Source organism: Macaca nemestrina, chromosome 6 (assembly GCF_043159975.1).
Source record: "Macaca nemestrina isolate mMacNem1 chromosome 6, mMacNem.hap1, whole genome shotgun sequence".
Taxonomy (NCBI): Eukaryota; Metazoa; Chordata; class Mammalia; order Primates; family Cercopithecidae; genus Macaca; species Macaca nemestrina.
Window position 1 is genome coordinate 53,837,879 of NC_092130.1, and position 20,980 is coordinate 53,858,858.

The 20,980-nt window shown below is 42.7% G+C and overlaps 1 protein-coding gene and 1 non-coding gene across 5 annotated transcripts in view; both read left to right on the top strand.

Moving 5' to 3' along the window:
* LOC105463163 (aldehyde dehydrogenase 7 family member A1) overlaps window positions 1-20,629 on the top strand; it is a 56,142-nt gene extending 35,513 nt beyond the window's left edge. For all 4 annotated transcript variants that reach the window (XM_071098528.1, XM_071098524.1, XM_071098525.1 and 1 more), the window contains 8 exons: window positions 1,697-1,791; window positions 4,981-5,065; window positions 6,592-6,698; window positions 8,657-8,773; window positions 10,498-10,595; window positions 10,785-10,858; window positions 14,452-14,527; window positions 15,857-20,629. In XM_071098528.1, the coding sequence (XP_070954629.1) occupies window positions 1,697-1,791; window positions 4,981-5,065; window positions 6,592-6,698; window positions 8,657-8,773; window positions 10,498-10,595; window positions 10,785-10,858; window positions 14,452-14,527; window positions 15,857-15,911 (707 nt within the window). In that variant the 3' untranslated portion in view covers window positions 15,912-20,629. The remainder of the gene's footprint in view (window positions 1-1,696; window positions 1,792-4,980; window positions 5,066-6,591; window positions 6,699-8,656; window positions 8,774-10,497; window positions 10,596-10,784; window positions 10,859-14,451; window positions 14,528-15,856) is intronic.
* On the top strand, window positions 7,415-7,521 carry LOC112423390 (U6 spliceosomal RNA). The gene has a single exon (XR_003013862.1). It is a non-coding gene; the product is annotated as a U6 spliceosomal RNA (small nuclear RNA).
* Window positions 20,630-20,980: the final 351 nt, after the last annotated feature.

A 20,980-nucleotide genomic window follows, 5' to 3' on the forward strand; every position in this document is an offset into this window, starting at 1 on the left:
ACTTAATACTCTTTTTTAACTGTTTGAGTTTGTCACAAAAATGCTTAGATATTTGTAGTTGACACACATAAGGAGTATGTGTAAGATATAAGAAGTATATGGTGAAGTGTTTGTTCTGGATGAACTTTTTCTGTTGTTTTCGAGATGGAGTCTCACTCTGTCACCCAGGCTGGAGTGCAATGGTGCAATCTACAACCTCCACCTCCCAGGTTCAAGCTATTCTCCTGCCTCAGCCTCCCGAGTAGCTGGGACTACAGGCGCCCACCACCTCACCCGGCTAGTTTTTTATATTTTTTAGTAGAGACGGGGTTTCACTGTGTTAGCCAGGATGGTCTCGATCTCCTGACCTCGTGATCCGCCCGTCTTGGCCTCCCAAAGTGCTGGGATTACAGGCTTGAGCCACCGCACCCGGCCTAGATGAACTTTTAAAGAGAGACTTCAGTAAAAAATATAGTTCACATTTAGTGAGCACTAGTGTCTGCCAGGTACTGTGTTCAGCTATTTTATATGCATTATTTCATTTAATCCCTACAACAATCCTATGAAGTAAATATTGCTATTAATCTAATTTGAAGGTTATATTCTGAGACTTACAATGATTATATACCTGAAGTGACAGGATAGCAAATGACAAATGCTAGTATTTGTATCCTGGTAGCCAGACCTCAGAGCACAGTTCTTCCTTATCTACTTACTACCATCCATTATTACCCCAGGCATTATTGCCCCATTTTACAGATGAGGAAACTGAGGCTTGAAAAGTTAAAATAGGCTGAGCGTGGTGACTCACATCTGTAATCCCAGCACTTTGAAAGGCCAAGGTGGGTAGATTACTTGATCCAGGAATTTGAGAGCAGCCTGGGCAACATGGTGAAACTCCACCTGTACAAAAAATACAAAAATTACGTGGGCGTGGTGGTGCACACCTATAGTCCTAGCCACTGAGAGGCTGAGGTGGGAGGATTGCTTGAGCCCAGGAGGTCAAGGCTGTAGTGCCACCACACTCCAGCCTGGGTGACAGAGTGAGACCCCATCTCAAACAAAAAAAGAACAAACAAACCCCTGAGAAATAAAAGATGAAGAGGCCAAAGGGGCGAGAGCCTCAATTTACCCTTCTATGATCTGGGCAAAGATCATAGAGCTCATAATCTTCCTTGGAAGAAGAGTGTACCTTTCCCCGTTATGTGTATATATGTCTTTGTGACATTAATATGCTTACTTTACAACAATAGTTTTGATGTTCTTTTACTGCACTTTATAAAAGCTTTTGCCGGGCATGGTGGCTCATGTCTGTAATCCCAGCACTTTGGGAGGCCAAGGTGGGTGCATCACTTGAGGTGAGGAGTTCGAGACTGGCCTGACCAACATGGTGAAACTCCATTGCTACTAAAAATACAAAAATTAGCTAAGCGTGGTGGTACATCCTTGTAATCCCAACTACTTGGGAGGCTGAGGCAGAATCTCTTGAACCCGGGAGGCGAAGGTTGCAGTGAGCCAAGATTGCGCCATTGCACTCCAGCCTGGGCAACAAGAGCAAAACTCTGTCTCAAAAAAAAAAAAAAAAAAAAAAAACCAACAAACAAACAAACAAACAAAACAAAACCAAAACCAGAAAACAACATTGTTTTATACTAGCTAACAAATGCCTTGTCTACCTGTTTTGGTTCACTGATGGAAGTGTTTGTGCTTTCCTAAGCCTTTGAAGATGCAGACCTCAGCTTAGTTGTTCCCTCAGCTCTCTTCGCTGCGGTGGGAACTGCTGGCCAGAGGTGTACCACTGTGAGGCGACTGGTGAGTATATCTGCATAGGCCCGTGAGATCGTCTTGCTTTTAAAACACTACTTTTTAATGAGTTCTGCTGTTAGGGAGGTGTCAGCAATACTGCTAGAATGATGTGCTCTCTAGATGTGGCTGGCAAATATGTGGTGCAGTTCTCTTTCTGTGCTCATGGCATATGTTGTTAATCAATCAGGGACTTTGCCTTTTTCCCACCCCAAGCTAGTAGGGGTTCTACTACCAATTGATTGGAGTTGGACTAGGAGATGAGACCTATTTTCAATCCTACTCCTAGAACAATATGGACGAAGTTCAATGTCACTTAGAGAATAAAACAGGATAAAAATAAAAAAAATTATTAAACTATAGCTAAAAATAGAGTCTTGCTCTTTTATAAAAACATTTTAAGTAGTAAACCGTGTTAAACATTTTAGGCTGGGCATAGTATCTCGAACATATAATTCTAACTCTTTGAGAGGCTGAGGCAGCAGTATTGCTTGAGCCCAGTAGTTCGAGACCAGCCTGGGCAACATAGTGATTCCCTGTCTCTACAAAAAGTTAAAAAAAATTTAGCAAGGCATGATGGCTCATGCTTGTAGTCCCAGCTACTTGGGAGGCTGAGGCAAGAGGATTGATTGAGCCCAGGAAAGGGCTCAATGAGGCTGCAATGAGCCATGATTTGCACCACTGTACTCCAGCCTGGGCGACAGGGCAAGACTCTGTCTCTACCAATCAATCAATAAACATTTTAATTTTTAGCCTCAAGTCTAGAATTAGATTTGACTTGAAATGATATGATTCATTGAAAAGCAAATGGCTCTGTATATGTGTGATCTCTCTATATACATATATAGCCTGCATACGTATATATAGAGAGAGGACAGATTAATATGAAGTGTATATAAGGAGATGTGGTTTAGCTTCAGTGTGGGATTTAGGAAGTTTAATCTCTATACTTAGATTGAGCTGGACTTCAGTTTAGTATGTGTTACAACTTTGATTTTCATGACTTTATGGTACTAAAAGACTATACTATAAGCAAGTTTTTTGCTTTTTTAAATTTATTTATTTATTTATTTTTATTTTTTGAGTTGGAGTCTTGCTCTGTTGCTCAGGTTGGAGTGTAGTGGCGTGATCTTGCTCACTGCAACCTCCACCTGCTGGGTTCAAGCGATTCTCCTGCCTCAGCCTCCTGACTAGCTGGGACTACAGGCATGTGCCACCCTGCCTGGCTAATTTTTGTATTTTTAGTAGAGACGAGGTTTCACCATGTTGGCCAGGCTGCTCTTGAACTCCTGACCTCAGGTGATCCACCCACCTCGGCCTCCCAAAGTGCTGGGATTACAGGTGGGAGCCACCATGCCCGGCCCTGAGGAAATTTTAGTTAGGTACAAAATTTGGCTGCATTTGCCATTTAAAAAAAATTCTTTTTAAGCTCTGTTGGACTTGAGCCTTTTTTATTATTGTTGAGTTTTCCTTTTGTAATGAAAAAGGAATAATTCAGTTGAATTATTAAGGAATTGGCTTTGGGTTTTTGTTCTCATTTATGATGAGTGTGAACAAATTATAAGACTGACATAATCTAAATTAATTAGAATAAGTTAAAAGATATGAAAATTATCTTTACCTTATACTTTTCTTGTTTTTTCTTTTTTCTCTCTTTTTTTTTGAGATGGAGTCTCTCTGTGTTGGCCAGGCTGGAGTGCAATGGTGTGATCTCAGCTCACCTCAACCTCCACCTCCCAGGTTCGAGTGATTCTCCCACCTCAGCCTACCGAGTAGCTGGGACTACAGGCACCCACCACCGTGCCTGGCTAATTTTTGTATTTTTAGCAGAGATGGGGTTTTGCCATGTTGGCCAGGCTGGTCTCAAACTCCTGACCTTGGGTGATGTGCCTGCCTTCGCCTCCCAAAGTGCTGGGATTACAGGTGTGAGCCACCACGCCCGGCCGCTCACACCTTTCATATTTGTTTTTTCAGGTGTTTTGCACAAATGAAAATAAATCTTTATTTTTACATAGCTGACATTCTCAAATAATCTGATACTATATTTGTAACATTAAAGTTTATTAAATGTGTTCACCATAAACATTAAATTGCATTAAAGATTATATTAAAGCTAAGAAAAAACCATGTACTCCAAATGATTATACCCTTCATTACATGTTAAAATATGAAATAACACGAAAGCCAAATATTCCTCTATTCAGCCAATTTTTTTTTCGTGTGTTTTGGAGCAAATATTTATTGATGTCCTTTATATTAGTTTTAGATATTAATAGATAATATTAGTCATTGTCCAGATAGATTTCCTTAGAGTTAGCAGTATATACACATAAAAATTCCAATACTATGGACTGCTTCAAGACTAGTTCTCATAATGTCAATTCATTCATCACATGGAGACTGACCCAGAGCATAGATAGTTTGGCAAGTTCAGCTCTGCCACTTGCAGCATAGCACGGACCTCCCAACTACCCAGAGAACGCAAGGCTTGTCCTCACCTAATTAAGGCCTGGGGCTGAGTGTTTGTAGTTACCCAGCAGAGGTCAGTTATGACTGTGCTCTGTATTCACTGGGACTTAGGGTTATAGTATGGGACAGATGTACTTGAGGCCTTCTTTAATGTATTTGTGAAGCTTAGCCAAATACATCCTTGGAAACTTGATGAAGACATGGCTTATGGACTGGGTGCAGTGACTCACACCTGTTATCCCAGCACTTTGAGAGACCGAGGTGGGTGGATCACCTGAGGTCATGAGTTCAAGACCAGCCTGGCCAACATGGCAAAAACCCATCTCTACTAAAAATACAAAAAATTAGATAGGTGTGGTGGTGGGTGCCTGTAATTCCAGCAACTTGGGAGGTTGAGGTATAAGAATCGCTTGAACCTGGGAGGTGGAGGTTGCAGTGAGCCGAGATCACGCCACTGTCCTCCAGCCTGGGTGACAGAGTGAGACTCTGTCTCAAAAAAAAAAAAAAAAAGGGCTTATGATTTTTTTATTCTAATATCTACCTAAAAGGAAATTTTTAACTTCATATAGTTAAAATGAGAAATTATATAATTAAAAAAATAAACATGCTTTGATTTGCTTATATTTTTAGAGATTACAGTATTTCAGTAACTATCAAGAAAAGTATTCATTGTTTAAAAATGTGTACATTTATCATACTATGCCCTTGAATATCTCTTTTTTCGCTTAGTTTGTACATGAAAGTATCCATGATGAGGTTGTAAACAGACTTAAAAAGGCCTATGCACAGATCCGAGTTGGGAACCCATGGGACTGTGAGTATGTCCTTCTGTTTTCAAAGCGATCCTTTTTTGAGAGCTGTTGTTAACAAGTGTTTCTGGTCTGAGGTTTGGAGTTTCTTTCCGTTTCCTGAGAGGCCTGAAGGCACGTGAAGCAGGTTATTAGGATTTGGGGTATTGTGTCTGCTCCTAGGTGTCGACCCTGGGTGCTTGGTGTGGGCTAGTGGGTGAGACTGGGAGAGGTTGTTTAGGTGGAATGAGATTGAGTGCGCTTCTCTCTCATTACTATTACCCTTGTCCAAGCCGACACCAACCCTCTTGTGGAAGGCTGCAAGAATCCCCTAACTGACCTTTCTGCATCCATTGCTACAGAGTGATTTTTAAAATGCAACCATCACTCTCCTGCTTAAAATACTCCTCAGTAACTTCTCATTGCTTTTAGATTTTTTTTCTTTTTTTTTTTTTTGAGACACAGTTTCACTCTGTTACCCAGGCTGGAGTGCAGTGGCTTGATCTCGGCTCACTGCAACCTCCGCCTTCTGGGTTCAAGCAATTCTCCTGCCTCAGCCTCCCGAATAGCTGGGATTACAGGTGCATTCCACCACGCCTGACTGATTTTCGTAATTTTTAGTAGAGACAGGGTTTTGCCATGTTGGCCAGGCTGGTCTCAAACTCCTGACCTCAAGCAGTCTGCCTGCCTCGGCCTCCCAAAGTGCTAGGATTACAGGTGTGAGCCATTGCACCAGGCCTGCTTTTAGATTAAAACCTAGAGTCCTCTTGATTTCTTCTTTTTTCAGGCTCCCGATCCTTCCTGGTCTGCTCTCTGCCTCCTGCCCTGCTTGCCTTCTCACCAACCTTTCTGTGTCCATTTTCCCTCTTGCTCCCAGAGCTCCACCTTCTCCAACATCCTTTCAGTGTTCCAGGCATGCCAGGCTCTGTCCTGCTGTGCTGTCTGCTGGAAACATTCTTCACCCAGAGTGGGGATGGCTCTGCTAACATGCCTCCTCCTCATAGAGGACTACGTACATCTTCCTTCTTCCTCTGTCGCTGGGTCACTGTCAGTGCTCTAGTCTCCAGTAGCCATAACATAGGACAGCATCATTCTCTTCCCCCTTGAATTACACACCAACTACTGAGACTGTGATGTTTCCTTAGAGAATGGTCACACCGTAATGAGTAAACTGACCCTATATTTTGAGTGCAGTACTTTGAGGAATTGATAGCCATTCTTTAAGCTAGAGGTTGGCAAACAGAATTGGCCCTGCCTGTTTCTGTAAAAAAAAAGTTTCTTGGCACATAGACATACCCTTTCATTTGCATGTCATTTGTGGCTGCTTTTGCACTACAATCATGGAGTTGAGTATTGGGATGGAGATCACGTATGTCCTCCAAAGCATAAAATATTTACCATCTGGTTCTTTATGGAAAAAGGATGCTGACTTATGTTCTCAATTGAGAGCATACAGGAAGGGATCGGTCTGTTCATTGAGAAAGCTGTTCTAATAATAAAATGATGCCATAAAGGGCAAAATGATGAGCCAGGCTTCCTCTTCTCTCTCCAGCTAATGTTCTCTATGGGCCACTCCACACCAAGCAGGCAGTGAGCATGTTTCTTGGAGCAGTGGAAGAAGCAAAGAAAGAAGGTGGCACAGTGGTCTATGGGGGCAAGGTAAGGGATGCTCTGAGATCAGTTGTGACAGCTTTTTAACCTTTTCCTTGAGACACAAGCAGGGCTCTGGGCATATTGGGAAAGTGACCCCTTTGATATCCTCTTCTACCGTCTTTGTTCATATATTATTATAAAACACGGATATACATGTTTTTGTTTGTCTGCTTTTGAGACAGAGTCTTACTCTGTTGCCCATGATGGAGTGCAGTGGCACGATACTGGCCTCAAGTGATCCACCCATCTTGGCCTCCCAAGGTGCTGGGATTACAGGCATGAGCCACCACACTTGGCTCTGTTTGTTTTTGTGACAGGGTCTTGCTCTGCTGACTAGGCTGGAGTGCAGTGGTGCGCCATCTCAGCTCACTGCAACCTCTGCTTCCCAGGCTAAAGCAATCATCCCACCTCAGGCTCCTGAGTCTTGCTCTGTTGCCCAGACTGGGGTGCAGTGGCGTGATCTTAGCTCACTGCAACCTCCACCTCCCAGGTTCAAGTGATTCTCCTGTCTCAGCCTCCCGAGTAGCTGGGATCACAGGCACCTGTTACCATGCCTAGCTAATTTTTGTATTTTTAGTAGAGAAGGGGTTTCACCATGTTGGCCAGGCTGGTCTAGAACTCCTGACTTTGTGATCTACTCGCCTTGGCCTCCCAAAGTGCTGGGATTACAGGCACGAGTCACTGTGCCCGGCCAGAAATACATGTTTTAAAGAATGACAACAGTGCTTGCTCTGGCAGTACATATACTAAAATTGGAATGATACAGAGAAGATTAGCATGGCCTATGCACGAGGATGATATGCAAATTCGTGAAACATTCCATATTAAAAAAAAAAGACAACAGAAAATGCATGGGACATTTCTGGAAGGACGTATAAGAAACTGAGTCATGGTTGCTTTTGAATTGGGTCCCTAAATATTTGTATGGAAAGCAGAATTCCTTTTCATAGTACAGTAGGAGTCTTTGTATTCAAAGCAGTTACAATCTATTTATTCGTTATTTTTAAAAGTCAGTTAAGGCACAGAATAAAAAAATGCATATCATAAGCATTAAAAAAGAAATTGACACAGATTGCAGTGGCTCATACCTGCAGTCTCAGCACTTTGGGAGGACTGCTTGAGGCCAGGAGTTCAAGACCCACCTGGACAATATAGTGAGACCCTGTCTCTAAAAAAAAAATTAGCTGAGTATGGTGGCATGCATGTGTAGTGCTAGCTACTTGGGAGGCTGAGGTGAGAGGATTGCTTGAGCCCACAAGTTTGAGGCTGCAGTGAGTCGTGATGACATCACTGCACTGCAGCCTGGGCAACAAAGCAAGACCAAATCAAAAACAAAAAAACAAACTAAAAAAAAAAAAAAACAAATCAAAAACAAAACCCCCCCTAAATAAAAAGATTTGTTTGTGGCCGGGCATGTTGACTCATTCCTGTAATCCCAGCACTCTGGGAGACTGAGGCAGGTAGATCACTTGAGGTCAGGAGTTCAAGAGCAGCCTGGCCAAAATGGTGAAACCTGGTCTCTACTAAAAATACAAAAAAAATTTAGCTGGGCATGCTGGTGCGTGCCTGTAGTCCCAGTTACTTGGGAGGCTGAGGTGGGAAGATAGCTTGAACCGGGGAGATAGAGGTTGCAGTGAGCCAAGATCAAGCCATTGCACTCCAGGCTGAGTGAAAATAACTGCTTCCAACAGTGTTTGTTCAACATAACTTGGTTGTGTCACATGGCATGGCTCTCCATCCCTTCCTGACTCTTTATTTCCATTTTTCTTTGACCAACTAAGTTAGAACCATTGTCAGGAAGAGAGAATTTTCTTTCATGATTGGAATTTATTTTGGAGAAATAATTCACCTATAAATGATGCTAATTTTTTTCTTTATAAGTGTGGGCAAAGATTGCATCCTCTGACCCCAAATCCTAGACAACAAAATGCTTTCATTCTTTTTATTTCATTTCTTTGCATTAGGTTATGGATCGCCCTGGAAATTATGTAGAACCGACAATTGTGACAGGTCTTGCCCACGATGCGTCCATTGCACACACAGAGACTTTTGCCCCGATTCTCTATGTCTTTAAATTCAAGGTAAAAATGCCTTCTGTTCGCTAGTCTAATGTTGAAATAAATGATAAGAGGAAAATTATGGTGGATTAAATTTCACTTGATGAGCCTTTAAGAGGGTTTTAGAAAGTAATCTGAATAGTAGATATATGAAGGTTCAGGATAAAATATGAGATAAACACTTTAAAACTCTATAGCATGCCAAGCTAGCTGCCAGGGAAACCAGATTGGGTAATGCACTAGTGTTGGAGTTTATGGAGTATGTAGTCATCATTTCTTGTGTCATCTTAATTCTGGGCTGTGTAGGCCATAGAGTCACCTTCTCCTGAACCATGGTACTGGATGGTTTGACAGACTGAGTGCTATGAACATGTCAGCAGACAAAATGAGATGTGGAGGTAATCTAAAGTTGGCCGGGCACGGTGGCTCATGCCTGTAATCCCAGCACTTTGGGAGGGTGAGGCAGGCGGATCACCTGAGGTCAGGAGTTCGAGACCAGCCTGGCCAATGTGGTGAAACCCCATCTCTACTAAAAAATAAAAAAGCCAGGCATAGTGATGGGCGCCTGTCATCTGTAATGCCAGCTACCTGAGAGGCTGAGGCAGGAGAATCACTTAAACCCGGGAGGCTGAGATTGCAGTGAGCCAAGATCACACCATTGCACTCCAGCCTGGGCAACAGAGCGAGACTCCGTCTTAAAAAAAAAACAAACAAAAGACCTATAGTTATAAACTCCATCAGAGGATGGGCTGCGGAGTTTTGTTTTGTTTTCCCTGCTCTCATATCTTGATCTCAAACTATAGAGGTTTTAATAGGTGAGGAAGCTGGGCACAATGGCTCATGCTTGTAATCTCAGTGCTTTAGGAGGATCACTTGAGGCCAGGTGCTCAAGACCAGCCTACGCAACACAGGGAGACCTTGTCTCTACAAAAAATTAAAAAATTAGCCAGGTGTGGTATGTACCTGTAATCCTAGCTACTCGGGAGGCTGAGGTGGGAAGAGATCCTGTCTCTAAAACAAATAAACAAAACCCAAAAAAACCAACACAGGTGAATAAATTAGAAGATCTCATTCCCTAGCTTGAGACAGGCCCTAGCCTTGCCAGTAAATATTTAGGAGTAATTTTGAGACTGCAGAGAGATTGAATCAAGATTTGAATGTACCATTATTAACAGTTAAAGAATAGTGAGAATTGCATCTTGTTGCAATTACATGATTGCATTTCTTTATTTCTTGCTTTAAATTGCCTATCGTTTCACATATGGGGACTAAAGAATATAATTTTGTGTTTTGTAATGTGTTTGTGTACATTATGAGGCTGTGTGAGCTCTTGAGCAAATTAGCCTCTCTTGGCCTCAGTTGCCCAATCTGTAAATTGGGAGGTAGTAGGAAACCTATGTTATAGGATGAGGATTAAATAACTAAATGCATGTTAAGTGCTTAGATCAGTGTGTTACACACATAAGAGCTCAATAGATATTAACTATTATATGTAGTAGCTTGAATGAAAGGAAGAATGTGTTAATATTTGTTTCTCAAATTATAATTAGGGGAAAAAAATCCCCAAAAGTTTTACTTATTATCAATGATCTGAATTATAAGAGAAACAGTTAGTAAACGTGACTCTTTGGTTTCCTTTTTTTTGTATACTAAAATTATACGGGTGCATCTCAGGAAATGAGTTTTGTCAGTGAACTTTTGACCTGAACACTGTAACATCTAACAGCTTCCAATGTCTCTCCTTTTAGAATGAAGAAGAGGTCTTTGCATGGAATAATGAAGTAAAACAGGGACTTTCAAGTAGCATCTTTACCAAAGATCTGGGCAGAATCTTCCGCTGGCTTGGGTACAACTTTCTCTATTTTGAAAATTTATATAAGTCTGATTGATGTGGTGAGTGGACTTAAGCCATTGTAGTTGAAAATCAATTTTTCAGTATTGAAAGCCTTTGAGCTTTGGTTTAGATTATTTATTTATTTTTGTTTGTTTTTAATTTCCTGTTCATTGCTCTCACCATGCCTCCCTTTTTACACAGACCTAAAGGATCAGACTGTGGCATTGTAAATGTCAACATTCCAACAAGTGGGGCTGAGATTGGAGGTGCCTTTGGTATGTAGAGAATCATTTCTCCTTTTCCATGTTGGGCAGCAAAGAAAAGCCAGTAGTAGCTTTTAGAAAAGGTTGACCACGAGACTGAAACACTCCTTATATTCTGAAATAACCTAATATGATCTAACATGCCTGAAAAAACTTACATTCTGTATTCAAAGTTATCGCATAGAGTCCTGCGCCATCTCCTCAGAGGCAGCATCACGTTAGAGGAGAGGCCCTTAACCTGAAATGTGTGAACCCCTGAAATGGTGGCATTTGTTTTCTGGGGAGAAGTTTGCAGACCCAAAAAAGCTTAAGAATCCCTATTTTACATGAAATAGTCTGGTTTTTATTTGCAGAGTAGGCATATAAATGTTAAACATACTCTTTTTCACTAGATAGAATACTAAGTTGTTTCTTTTCACTGGGCTCTGCTCCTGTTTCCTCTTAATAAGTCATGCATTATTAATGATGAAACTGGGTAGTAGTTTTTCCTAAAAACCTCTCCCTAACCCTTGTATGTTCAGTATTATTTATTAAATATGATCCAAAGTAAAAAAATTGCTTTTTTAAAAAAAATATAGAAGCAAAACAAACATTCATTAATACTTGTAAAAGTTTATATCATTAGTAGCATTCTTTTGTATTTTTAGACCAAATACTACAATTACTATTTGATGCACGGACTCTGACAAAAGACCGCTGTTTTCAGTTCACCCCTTACGCCTGGGCTGCACTGTGCGGTTGCCTGAATGCATGAGTGTCTATCTTTTCCCTGTTTCCAACCCATGCCTGCTCTCTCAAACTGACTATTCCTTTTTTTTTTTTTTTTGAGTTGGGGGCTTGTTCTGTTGCCCAGGCTAGAGTGCAGTGGCACAATCACAGCTCACTGCAGCCTCCACCTCCCAGGCTCAAGCAATCCTCTTGCCTCAGCCTCATGAATAGCTGAGATTACAGGCATGTGCCTCCACACCCAGCTAATTAACTTTTTTTTTTTTTTTTAGAAATAGGCCCTCACTATTGTTACCCAGGCTGGTCTCAAACTCCTGGGCTCAAGCCATTCACCTGCCTTGGCTTCCCAAAGTGTTGGGATTACAGGCATGAGCCACCGTACCCAGTCAATTGAGTATTCTTCAGTTAAGCTTTTATAGTTAATTTTTAAAGTTCTGGTGGCCACTCACACTGGCTTATGCCTGGAATCCCCGCACTTTGGGAGGCAGAGGCGGGCGGATCGCTTGAGCTTAGAAGTTCAAGACCAACCTGCGCAACATGGCAAAAACTCGTCTCTACAAAAAATACAAAAATTAGGCATAGTGGTGTGTGCCTGTAGTCCCAGCTACTTGGGAGGCTGAGGTGGGAGGATCTCTTGAGTCTGGGAGGTGGAGCTTGCAGTGAGCCAAGATGGTGCCATTGCACTCATGCCTGGATGACAGAGTGAGACCCTGTCTTCCCCAAAAAAAAAAAAAAAAAAAGTTTTAGGCTGGGCGTGGTAGCTCATGCCTGTAATTGTTTAAGCCCAAGAGTTTGAGATGAACCTGGGCAACATAGTAGGACCCTGTCTCTACAAAAAATAAAAAAAACTAGCCAGGTATGGTAGCACACACCTGTATTCCCAGCTTCTCGTGAGTCTGAGGTTCAAGGCTCGCTTAAGCCCAAGAGTTTGAGGCTGCAATAAACCATGATCCCACCACTGCACTTCAGCTCGGGTGACAGAGTGAGTTTGACCCTGTCTCTAAATAAATAAAAGTTTTGAAGAAGTATTATAATGGAAAAAGGAGTTTTGCCCATACTTTTCTTCTCCTCCTTTCCCAGAGGCTACATTGAGATTCTTTTTGTTTTTTTTTTTTGAGGTGGAGTCTTGCTCTGTTGCCCATGCTGGAGTGTAGCGGTGCAATCTTGCTTGCTACAACCTCCACCTCCCCAGTTCAAGCAATTCTCCCACCTCAGCCTCCTGAGTAGCTGGGATTACAGGCACACGCCACCATGCCTGGCTAATTTTTTTTTTTTTTTTTTTAGTAGAGATGGGGTTTCACCATGTTGGCCAGGCTGGTCTTGAACTCCTGACCTTGTGATCCACCTGCCTTGGCCTCCCAAAGTGCTGAGAATACAGCTGTGAGCCACTGTACCTGGCTGAGATTCTTTTTTACTAAAAGAAAAAAGCAAATTTACCTTTGAATTGATGTCAGCTTTTCTAAATAGTATGCTTTCACTGCTATCTCCTGACAGCTTCAGACATTATGTATTGACCCTCTATTATGATAGAGGTTTCTGTCCAGGAGTAGGTGGGAGTCAACTAGTAGGAGAAAGAAGAAGAAGCTGTTCTTTTCATTTTCTTCTTGGATGCACTCAGGACTCTTGCAGACTGAAGAAGCAGTAGAAAAGAGAGGCAGGGAGGGCCCTGCAGGCCTGGCTAGCAAGCAGAGGGTAGTGGGGTACCAGCTCTCAGAATAGTGAGCATGGTCCTTGAAAGTGGATTAGTTCATTCACCCAGCATGCGCATAGCTGGATAGGGAGTCTTTTGGGAGATTTTGACTAGGACTTATTTCTTCTTTTTTTTTTTTTTGAGACGGAGTCTTGCTCTGTCCCCCGGGCTGGAGTGCAGTGGTTCGATCTCGGCTCACTGCATGCTCCGCCTCCTGGGTTCACGCCATTCTCCTGCCTCAGCCTCCTGATTCTTCTACTTTTATTTGCTCTCCCCCTACTCTCTCCCTGCCCACCTTGGGTAGAAATAGCTTTTATTCAAGTGCAATAAAAGAGTTCGTTGGGGAAGACCCATGGGGTGTTATCTTATAGAAAGAGCACTGGGTGAGGGACAAAGAGATACCATCCCAGTCCCATTTGCTGCTGTCACTAGCTCTGGAACCTCAGGCAGGTGCTCAGCCTTGGTTCCTTACAGCCTCTGTGACTCTGTTCCTGCCAGGAATTTCAGAGGCGCTGTTAGCTGTGGCTTGTTTTAGCTTCCCATTCTTTGAAGTCAGTTATGTCTCTTTTTACTTTGCTTGTGCATTTGAGAACTAGAAGGGCAAACATTCAGCTGTGATTTTTCTGGAACCCATTTAATGGAGATTCTTTTCCTTTCATGAGAAAGACCAGGTGACTAGTTGGTTTTATTATAGAGAAGCTTTTATTTCAAAATTATTATATTTTCTTAATGTATTTCGATCAAACGGGAATATCTGTGTTTTTCCTGATAATTTAATACAAGTTATTGAGCGAGATAAAGAAGACAGTTACAGCTCCCATATTCTTGCGTGCTGCTCAAAAGAAAAACTATGAATAACATGTATGGGCCAGGCGCAGTGGGGTTACAGGCATGCGCCACCATGCCTGGCAAATGGAATTTTTTTGTTGTTGTTTACGGTTTGTTTTTGATATGTTTCCATTTCCTCTAAATTCCTTATATTTTATTTTCCCTCTTAATTCCTTTTTTTCTGTTTGTTTTGGTCTCTTGGTGTCTGTCTTTGATTTATTTGTTTGCAGGGGAGATATTGTGGGCTAAATGTAAAGTGAATAATCAGGTTGTTCTGGTGTCCTTTGGGTATCTTCTTTTCAATGATACCAACTATGAGCCCACACGGAAACTGCTCAAATGATATTTTTTATTTCTCTAGGAGGAGAAAAGCACACTGGTGGTGGCAGGGAGTCTGGCAGTGATGCCTGGAAGCACTACATGAGAAGGTCTACTTGGTAAGAAATGGCTTTGGGAAGATAGGTTTGGGCTTAAAGCCTTTGGGAATGTGCTTTTACACTCTTCTCCTGTCTGTGCTGTCTTTGTACAGTGTCATTTGATTTGATTTCTCCAGCATGCCACAGCTGTCTCCTCCGAGTATCTATTTGGTACTATTTTTCTAGCTTTCTTATCTAGCTTCAGTTAGTGCCCAGCACCCAACAATGAAATGGTCTCGTGCGTGGTTTCTGTATTTTTAGTAAAGATGGGATTTCTCCGTGTTGGCCAGGCTGGTCTCGAACTCCCGACCTCAGGTGATCCACCCGCCTCGGCCTCCCAGTGTGCTGAGATTACAGGCGTGAGCCACAGCACCCGGCTAATTTTTGTATTTTTAGTAGAGATGGGGTTTCACCATGTTGGCCAGGCTGTTGTCGAACTCCTGACCTCAGGTGATCTGCCTGCCTTGGCCTCTCAAAGTGCTGGGATTACAGGCGTGAGTCACCATGCTGGGCTGTTTCTTGCACTTTTGATGGCACACTTTTTTTTTTTTTTTTTTTTGAGATGGAGACTTGCTCTGTCACCCAGGCTGGAGTGCAGTGGCCTGATCTCAGCTCACTGCAGCCTCAGCTCTGCCTCCCAGATTCCAGCGATTCTCCTGCCTCAGCCTCCCAACTAGCTGTGATTGCAGGCATGCACCACCACGCGTGGCTAATTTTTGCATTTTTTAGTAGAGACCGGGTTTCACCATGTTGGCCAGGCTGGTCTTGAACTCCTGACCTCAGGTGATCCATACCTGCAGTGGCTCATGCCTGTAATCCAAGCAGTTCGGGAGGCCGAGGCATGTGGATCATTTGAGGTCAGGAGTTCAAGACCAGCCTGGCCAACATGGTGAAACCCCGTCTCTACTAAAAATACAAAAATTAGCTGGTCGTGATGGCGGGTGCTTATAATCCCAGCTAATCGGGAGGCTGAGGCAGGAGAATGGCTTGAGCCTGGGAGGCAGAGGTTGCAGTGAGCCGAGATCATGCCATTGCACTCCAGTCTGGGCAACAGAGTGAGACCCTGTCTCAAAACAAAACAAAACAAAACAAACAAACCAAAAAACCAACCAACAAAAAACCATGTGTGATATTTGTCTTTCCAGATTTTTATGTTTCTCTCTTTTTTCTTTTAAATAAAATGAGACCAATACTAACATTGTCTTTTATCTTAAAGGTTTGTCTTAAAAAGTTGTAACTTGGAGATCTTACCTTGTTAAAATATACAGATCTGCTACGTTTTAAAAGTGGGCATGAAAATCTTCTGTTATGTATGTACTATCAATAATTCTGTTCATTTTTTCCCACTAGTACTATCAACTACAGTAAAGACCTTCCTCTGGCCCAAGGAATCAAGTTTCAGTAAAGGTGTTTTAGATGAACATTCCTTAATTTGAAGTTTTCCGGCAGCTGTTTTTGAAGAAGACAAAGAATATTAAAGTTTTCCCTGAATAAAGGCATCACCATGACTGTGACAGTGACTAATCCCCCTATGACCCCAAGGCCCTGATTAAATCAAGAGACCCCTTTTTTTAAAATCAAAATAAAATTGTTACAACATAGTCATATTTACTAACAGATGGGTTAGATGGATTTTTTATGTCAACTAGTTGTACATGGCTTTTTAGAAGTTAATGATTATTTTGTAATTAGAAAAAAGAGTACATACCAGGGTAGGAATTTGGGAAAATACAGAACAGAGGAGAAAACAGAAGTCTTTGCAGTAGATACAGGGTGTCTCCTGACCAAGCAAAGGATTCGGTGGGGGAATATTGCTTGACATTACCCACCTATGGCATGCATTGGATGGCGTGTGATTGAAAGGGAGATGCATTCCCTTATATGCTTGGACCATAGTTCAGTATTCATGTGGAATAACTTGCAGTGCTTAAAATGACAACAGGCATTCATCACAGTCGTGGCTCTTGCTTATGAAGGCTGTGTCAACCTGGAAGAGATTTGTGGGGTAGACAAAGATTTTGTTCCTGTGTTGGAGTCTTTCACCTGCTGGAGGACTCTGAGGCCAAAACTGCCTGAGCAGAATTGTATACAAAGTGCATCTGGAGGCTGGGCGAGGTGGCCTACGCCTATAATCCCAGCACTTTGAGAGGCTGAGGCAGGTGGATCACTAGAGGATAGGAGTTTGAGACCAGCCTGGCCGATATGGTGAAACTCCTTCTTTACCAAAAAATACAAAAATTAGCCTGGTGTGGTGGTGGGCGCCTGTAATCCCAGCTATTTGGGAGGCTGAGGCAGGAGAATTGTGTGAACCCAGGAGGCGGAGGTTGCAGTGAGCCTAGATTGCGCCACTGCACTCCAACCTGGACAACAGTGAGATCCTGTCTCCAAAAAAAAAAAAAAAAGTGCATCTGGATTTTTTAATACAACCTTAGACCATTTTCTTTAGCTTTAGGTGTCTGCAGTTGCCCTTGGATCTGTTCTCAATCCTCAGTGTGTGTGGCAGCGTGTGGTCATAGAGAGCTGGGCAAAGTTCACTTTCTCTTTGCTGACAGTCTTACCTCTTCTCATTAGGAAGCTGCACAGGAGTCTTTGGGATGGTTCAGTCCAGAGGCCCCTGTTCTCCTTTCTTCCTGGCACTCTCTGATCCCCCTCTGCATGGTACCCCTCTACTCCTGCCAGGTTGGACTGGAACAGAGACCTTTGAACAAGATGACATTTGTAGACAACCTGATCCATCAGGATGTGGAGATTTGGATAAATGGCAAATAATTTGGGGTTAAATTATGGCCCAGAGTAGTAAGCAAATGAAAAACTAAACAATTGTAAATGTATCTGGGAAGCAAAGGTGTTCATAATATGTCCCATGGCCAGCTGCGAGTAGTATTTAACTAGACATGCTGTTGTCAAAATTGAACATGAATCATGCCAAATGCTAATGATACAGCTATTGAGAGAAGGTTGGCAGGAAGAAATCATGGGTGAAGGTAGGTGGGAGTGCTAATCTTAGCTATAGGTTTTAGGTAAAACTGATTCTGAAAGCTTTCTTTGAAACAATTTTATAATTTTTTTCTACGTGTTTCTAGCACAAGGACTCAGTTTTTTTTGGTTATAATGTTCATTAAAACATATGCCTTCAATTTGTTCCTCTTTGTACTTTTTTGCTGATTTAGCAGATATAAATCACTTGTTAGTATTTTTAACTACCCAAGTTAAAATGTACATTTGTGTTATTACTGGTCTTACATTTGAAGGTGCGAGGGGTCTTGTGCTGCTCGTTACTGGTTATATTGAGTATTTCATAACTGCTACCTCCTCCTAAATCCTGTATTCCAACCGCCACTGCTGACAATGCCCAGCCTCCATTGTGGATGTGGGGAATTGTGTTAGCATGCTTGCTTCTGCCACGGCACTAAAGCCTAACTTGCTTAGGATCTTGCTGTACTTGGAGAGAGCATCCAGTCGCTGAGCCTAGCAGCCAGGCTCTTGTGACTCCCTGGGAAGTGGGTGAAGACCTAGCTCCTGGCTGCAGCACTGGGGAGGCAGGCCCTCCAGATGAAGACTTCTCACAATGGAGGGGAGGCAGTTTTCTCAAAGGAAATTGAGTGCTATTACGTACTCCGCTTCCCACTTTCTCTTTCAGGGTGGGAATCTGTTAAGCCTCCTCTCTCTCTCCTGCTCTGCAACCACAGAACACTTCTTTTTTTTTTTTTTTTTTTTTTTTTTTGGGTGTCTCAGTTTTGCCCACACTGGAGTGCAGCGGTGCAATAGTGGCTCATTGCAGCCTCCAACTCCTGGGCTCAATCTATCCTTCCACCTCATGCTCCCCCATAGCTGGGACTACAGGTGCATGCCACTGTGCCCAGCTAATGATTTTTTTGGTAAAGATTGGGTCGTACTACATTGCTCATGCTAGTCTTGAACTCGTGGCCTCAAGCGATCTTCCCGCCTCAACCTCTTGAGTTATTGGGATTACAGGAGTGCGCTACCATGCCCAGCTCTGTGGAAAGTTCTCTGTGGCATTCTGTCTCCTGAAAGTGCTGAAGGGACGAAAAGGGCTCAGTGTCCTTCTCTTCCCTGGCACTTTCAGACAATTTTCCTGTTGCCTTCATTCTAACAAAGGTTGCAGATTGGAAAGCTGATTTGGAATGTTTTTTAAGTGTTTTCAGTTTCAATATTTGTATGAAATTCCTATGGTCTCCAACACACTATTTATTTTTATTATTATTTTTTTTACACCTGACTTGATTCACTTGCTTACCTTGAATCCCTTATTAAGGTCTCTGGAGACATGCAATGGTGACCATTTCTGCAATTTCTACCCTCTGTGCACTTACCTCCCCTTCCACATGACTCGTTTCATTTTACTTGTGCTATTTGTTGGTCTTAACATTTTAAAAGAGGAGGTGTGAAGAGATTAGATGCAGGTGGCTGCCATTAATCTTCAGTCCCAAAAACTGTACATGTTGATGTACCAGAGTTTTAGGTTTTTCATATAATAAAATATATGATCTTTTATAGTTTTTCCAATTTAAGTTTTGAAAGTTAGGTTACAGGCCGGGCGCGGTGGCTCAAGCCTGTAATCCCAGCACTTTGGGAGGCCGAGATGGGCGGATCACGAGGTCAGGAGATCGAGACCATCCTGGCTAACACGGTGAAACCCCGTCTCTACTAAGAAATACAAAAAATAGCCGGGCGAGGTGGCAGCGCCTGTAGTCCCAGCTACTCGGGAGGCTGAGGCTGGAGAATGGCGTGAACCCGGGAGGCGGAGCTTGCAGTGAGCTGAGATCCGGCCACTGCACTCCAGCCTGGGCTACAGAGCGAGACTCCGTCTCAAAAAAAAAAAAAAAAAAAAAAAAAAAAGGAAGTTAGGTTACAAATATATCTCTTTTTGCTTTTTCTTTATTGTGAGGTGTATTTTTAAAGATCAAAGTAATACTTGCTTGCAGTTAAAAATTCAAAAGGGGCCAGATACAGTGGCTCACGCCTGTAATCCCAGCACTTTGAAAGGCTGAGATGGGCAGATTGCTTGAGCCCAGGAGTTCGAGGCCAGCCTGGGCAACATGGTGAAACCCTGTCTCTACAGAAAATACAAAAATTAGCCGAGTGCAGTGGTGATCACCTGCAGTCCCAACTGTTCGTGAGTCTGAGGTGGGAGGATTGCTGGAGCCCAGGAGGTCAAGGCTGCAGTAAGCCGTGATCATGCCATTACACTTCAGCCTGGGCAACAGAGTAAGACCCTGTCTTTAAAAAAAAAAAAATTCTAATGGGGCTAGAATGCTTATAATAAAAACTAGCAGCTCACTTTCCCACTATACCCAACTCCTGATTCCATTCCACAATAAACACTTTTCTACTGTTGACTTTTCTAATTTTCTCTTATTTACCTATATATTTCTAGTTGTGCAACCATCACCACTGTCTAGTTCCATCCAAAACATTGCCATCCCCCCCAAAAATCTTGTACCTATTAAGCAGTCATTCCCCACTCCCCCCACCCCCCCAGGCCCCGGCCACCATTGATTCTGCTTTCTGTCTCTATGGACTTGCCTATTCTGGATATTTCATATAAACAGAAATCTTTTACTAATTTCCAAACAGTTGGATGATCTGTGTCACATGCCTATCATTAATATTTTCCAGTTACTTGGTGTCAGTTTCAGTCTTTGTTTTGCTTGCCTTTTTTTCCTGGCATTGACTCCCCAAGGGCCTTTTGTCCCCCTGCTCCCATGCGGCCCCTCTCTAGGGCAGCTGCACAGGTGTCATCCTTGGACTCCACTTTGCTGCTCTTCTATGTTACAGTCTCTTGTTCACTGGATCCTGTTTTTCTCTTTATTGCTTTATGCTCTTCTTTTGCTGGAGCCTATCCTGCAGAAGCTTCCTGCCAATGATTGTTTTGGAGGAAATTAAAAGAAAACCAAACCAAATCTCTCCTATCCAAGGGGAAGAACTTTATCCCCATATTAATTGAATATAGGATTCGAGATTTAAAATGTTGGTAGCAGTTAGAGTTTGCTCTTTTTTTTTCTATTGGAAAGGTCCACAAATGTTTTGTTGACATTTTTGTCTTTAATCCATTTGAATTTGGGGTACATGTTATGATTTGTCTACATTAATTTCCCTTTTTTTTTTTTTTTTTTAGGCGGAGTCTCGCTCTGTCGCCCAGGCTGGAGTGCAGTGGCCAGATCTCAGCTCACTGCAAGCTCCGCCTCCTGGGTTTACGCCATTCTCCTGCCTCAGCCTCCCGAGTAGCTGGGACTACAGGCGCCCGCCACCTCGCCCGGCTAGTTTTTTGTATTTTTAGTAGAGACGGGGTTTCACCGTGTTAGCCAGGATGGTCTCGATCTCCTGACCTCGTGATCCACCCGTCTCGGCCTCCCAAAGTGCTGGGATTACAGGCTTGAGCCACCGCGCCCGGCCAATTTCCCTTTTAAAAATAAAAATAATTCCTCAAGCCCAATTAGACAATTGAGTTAT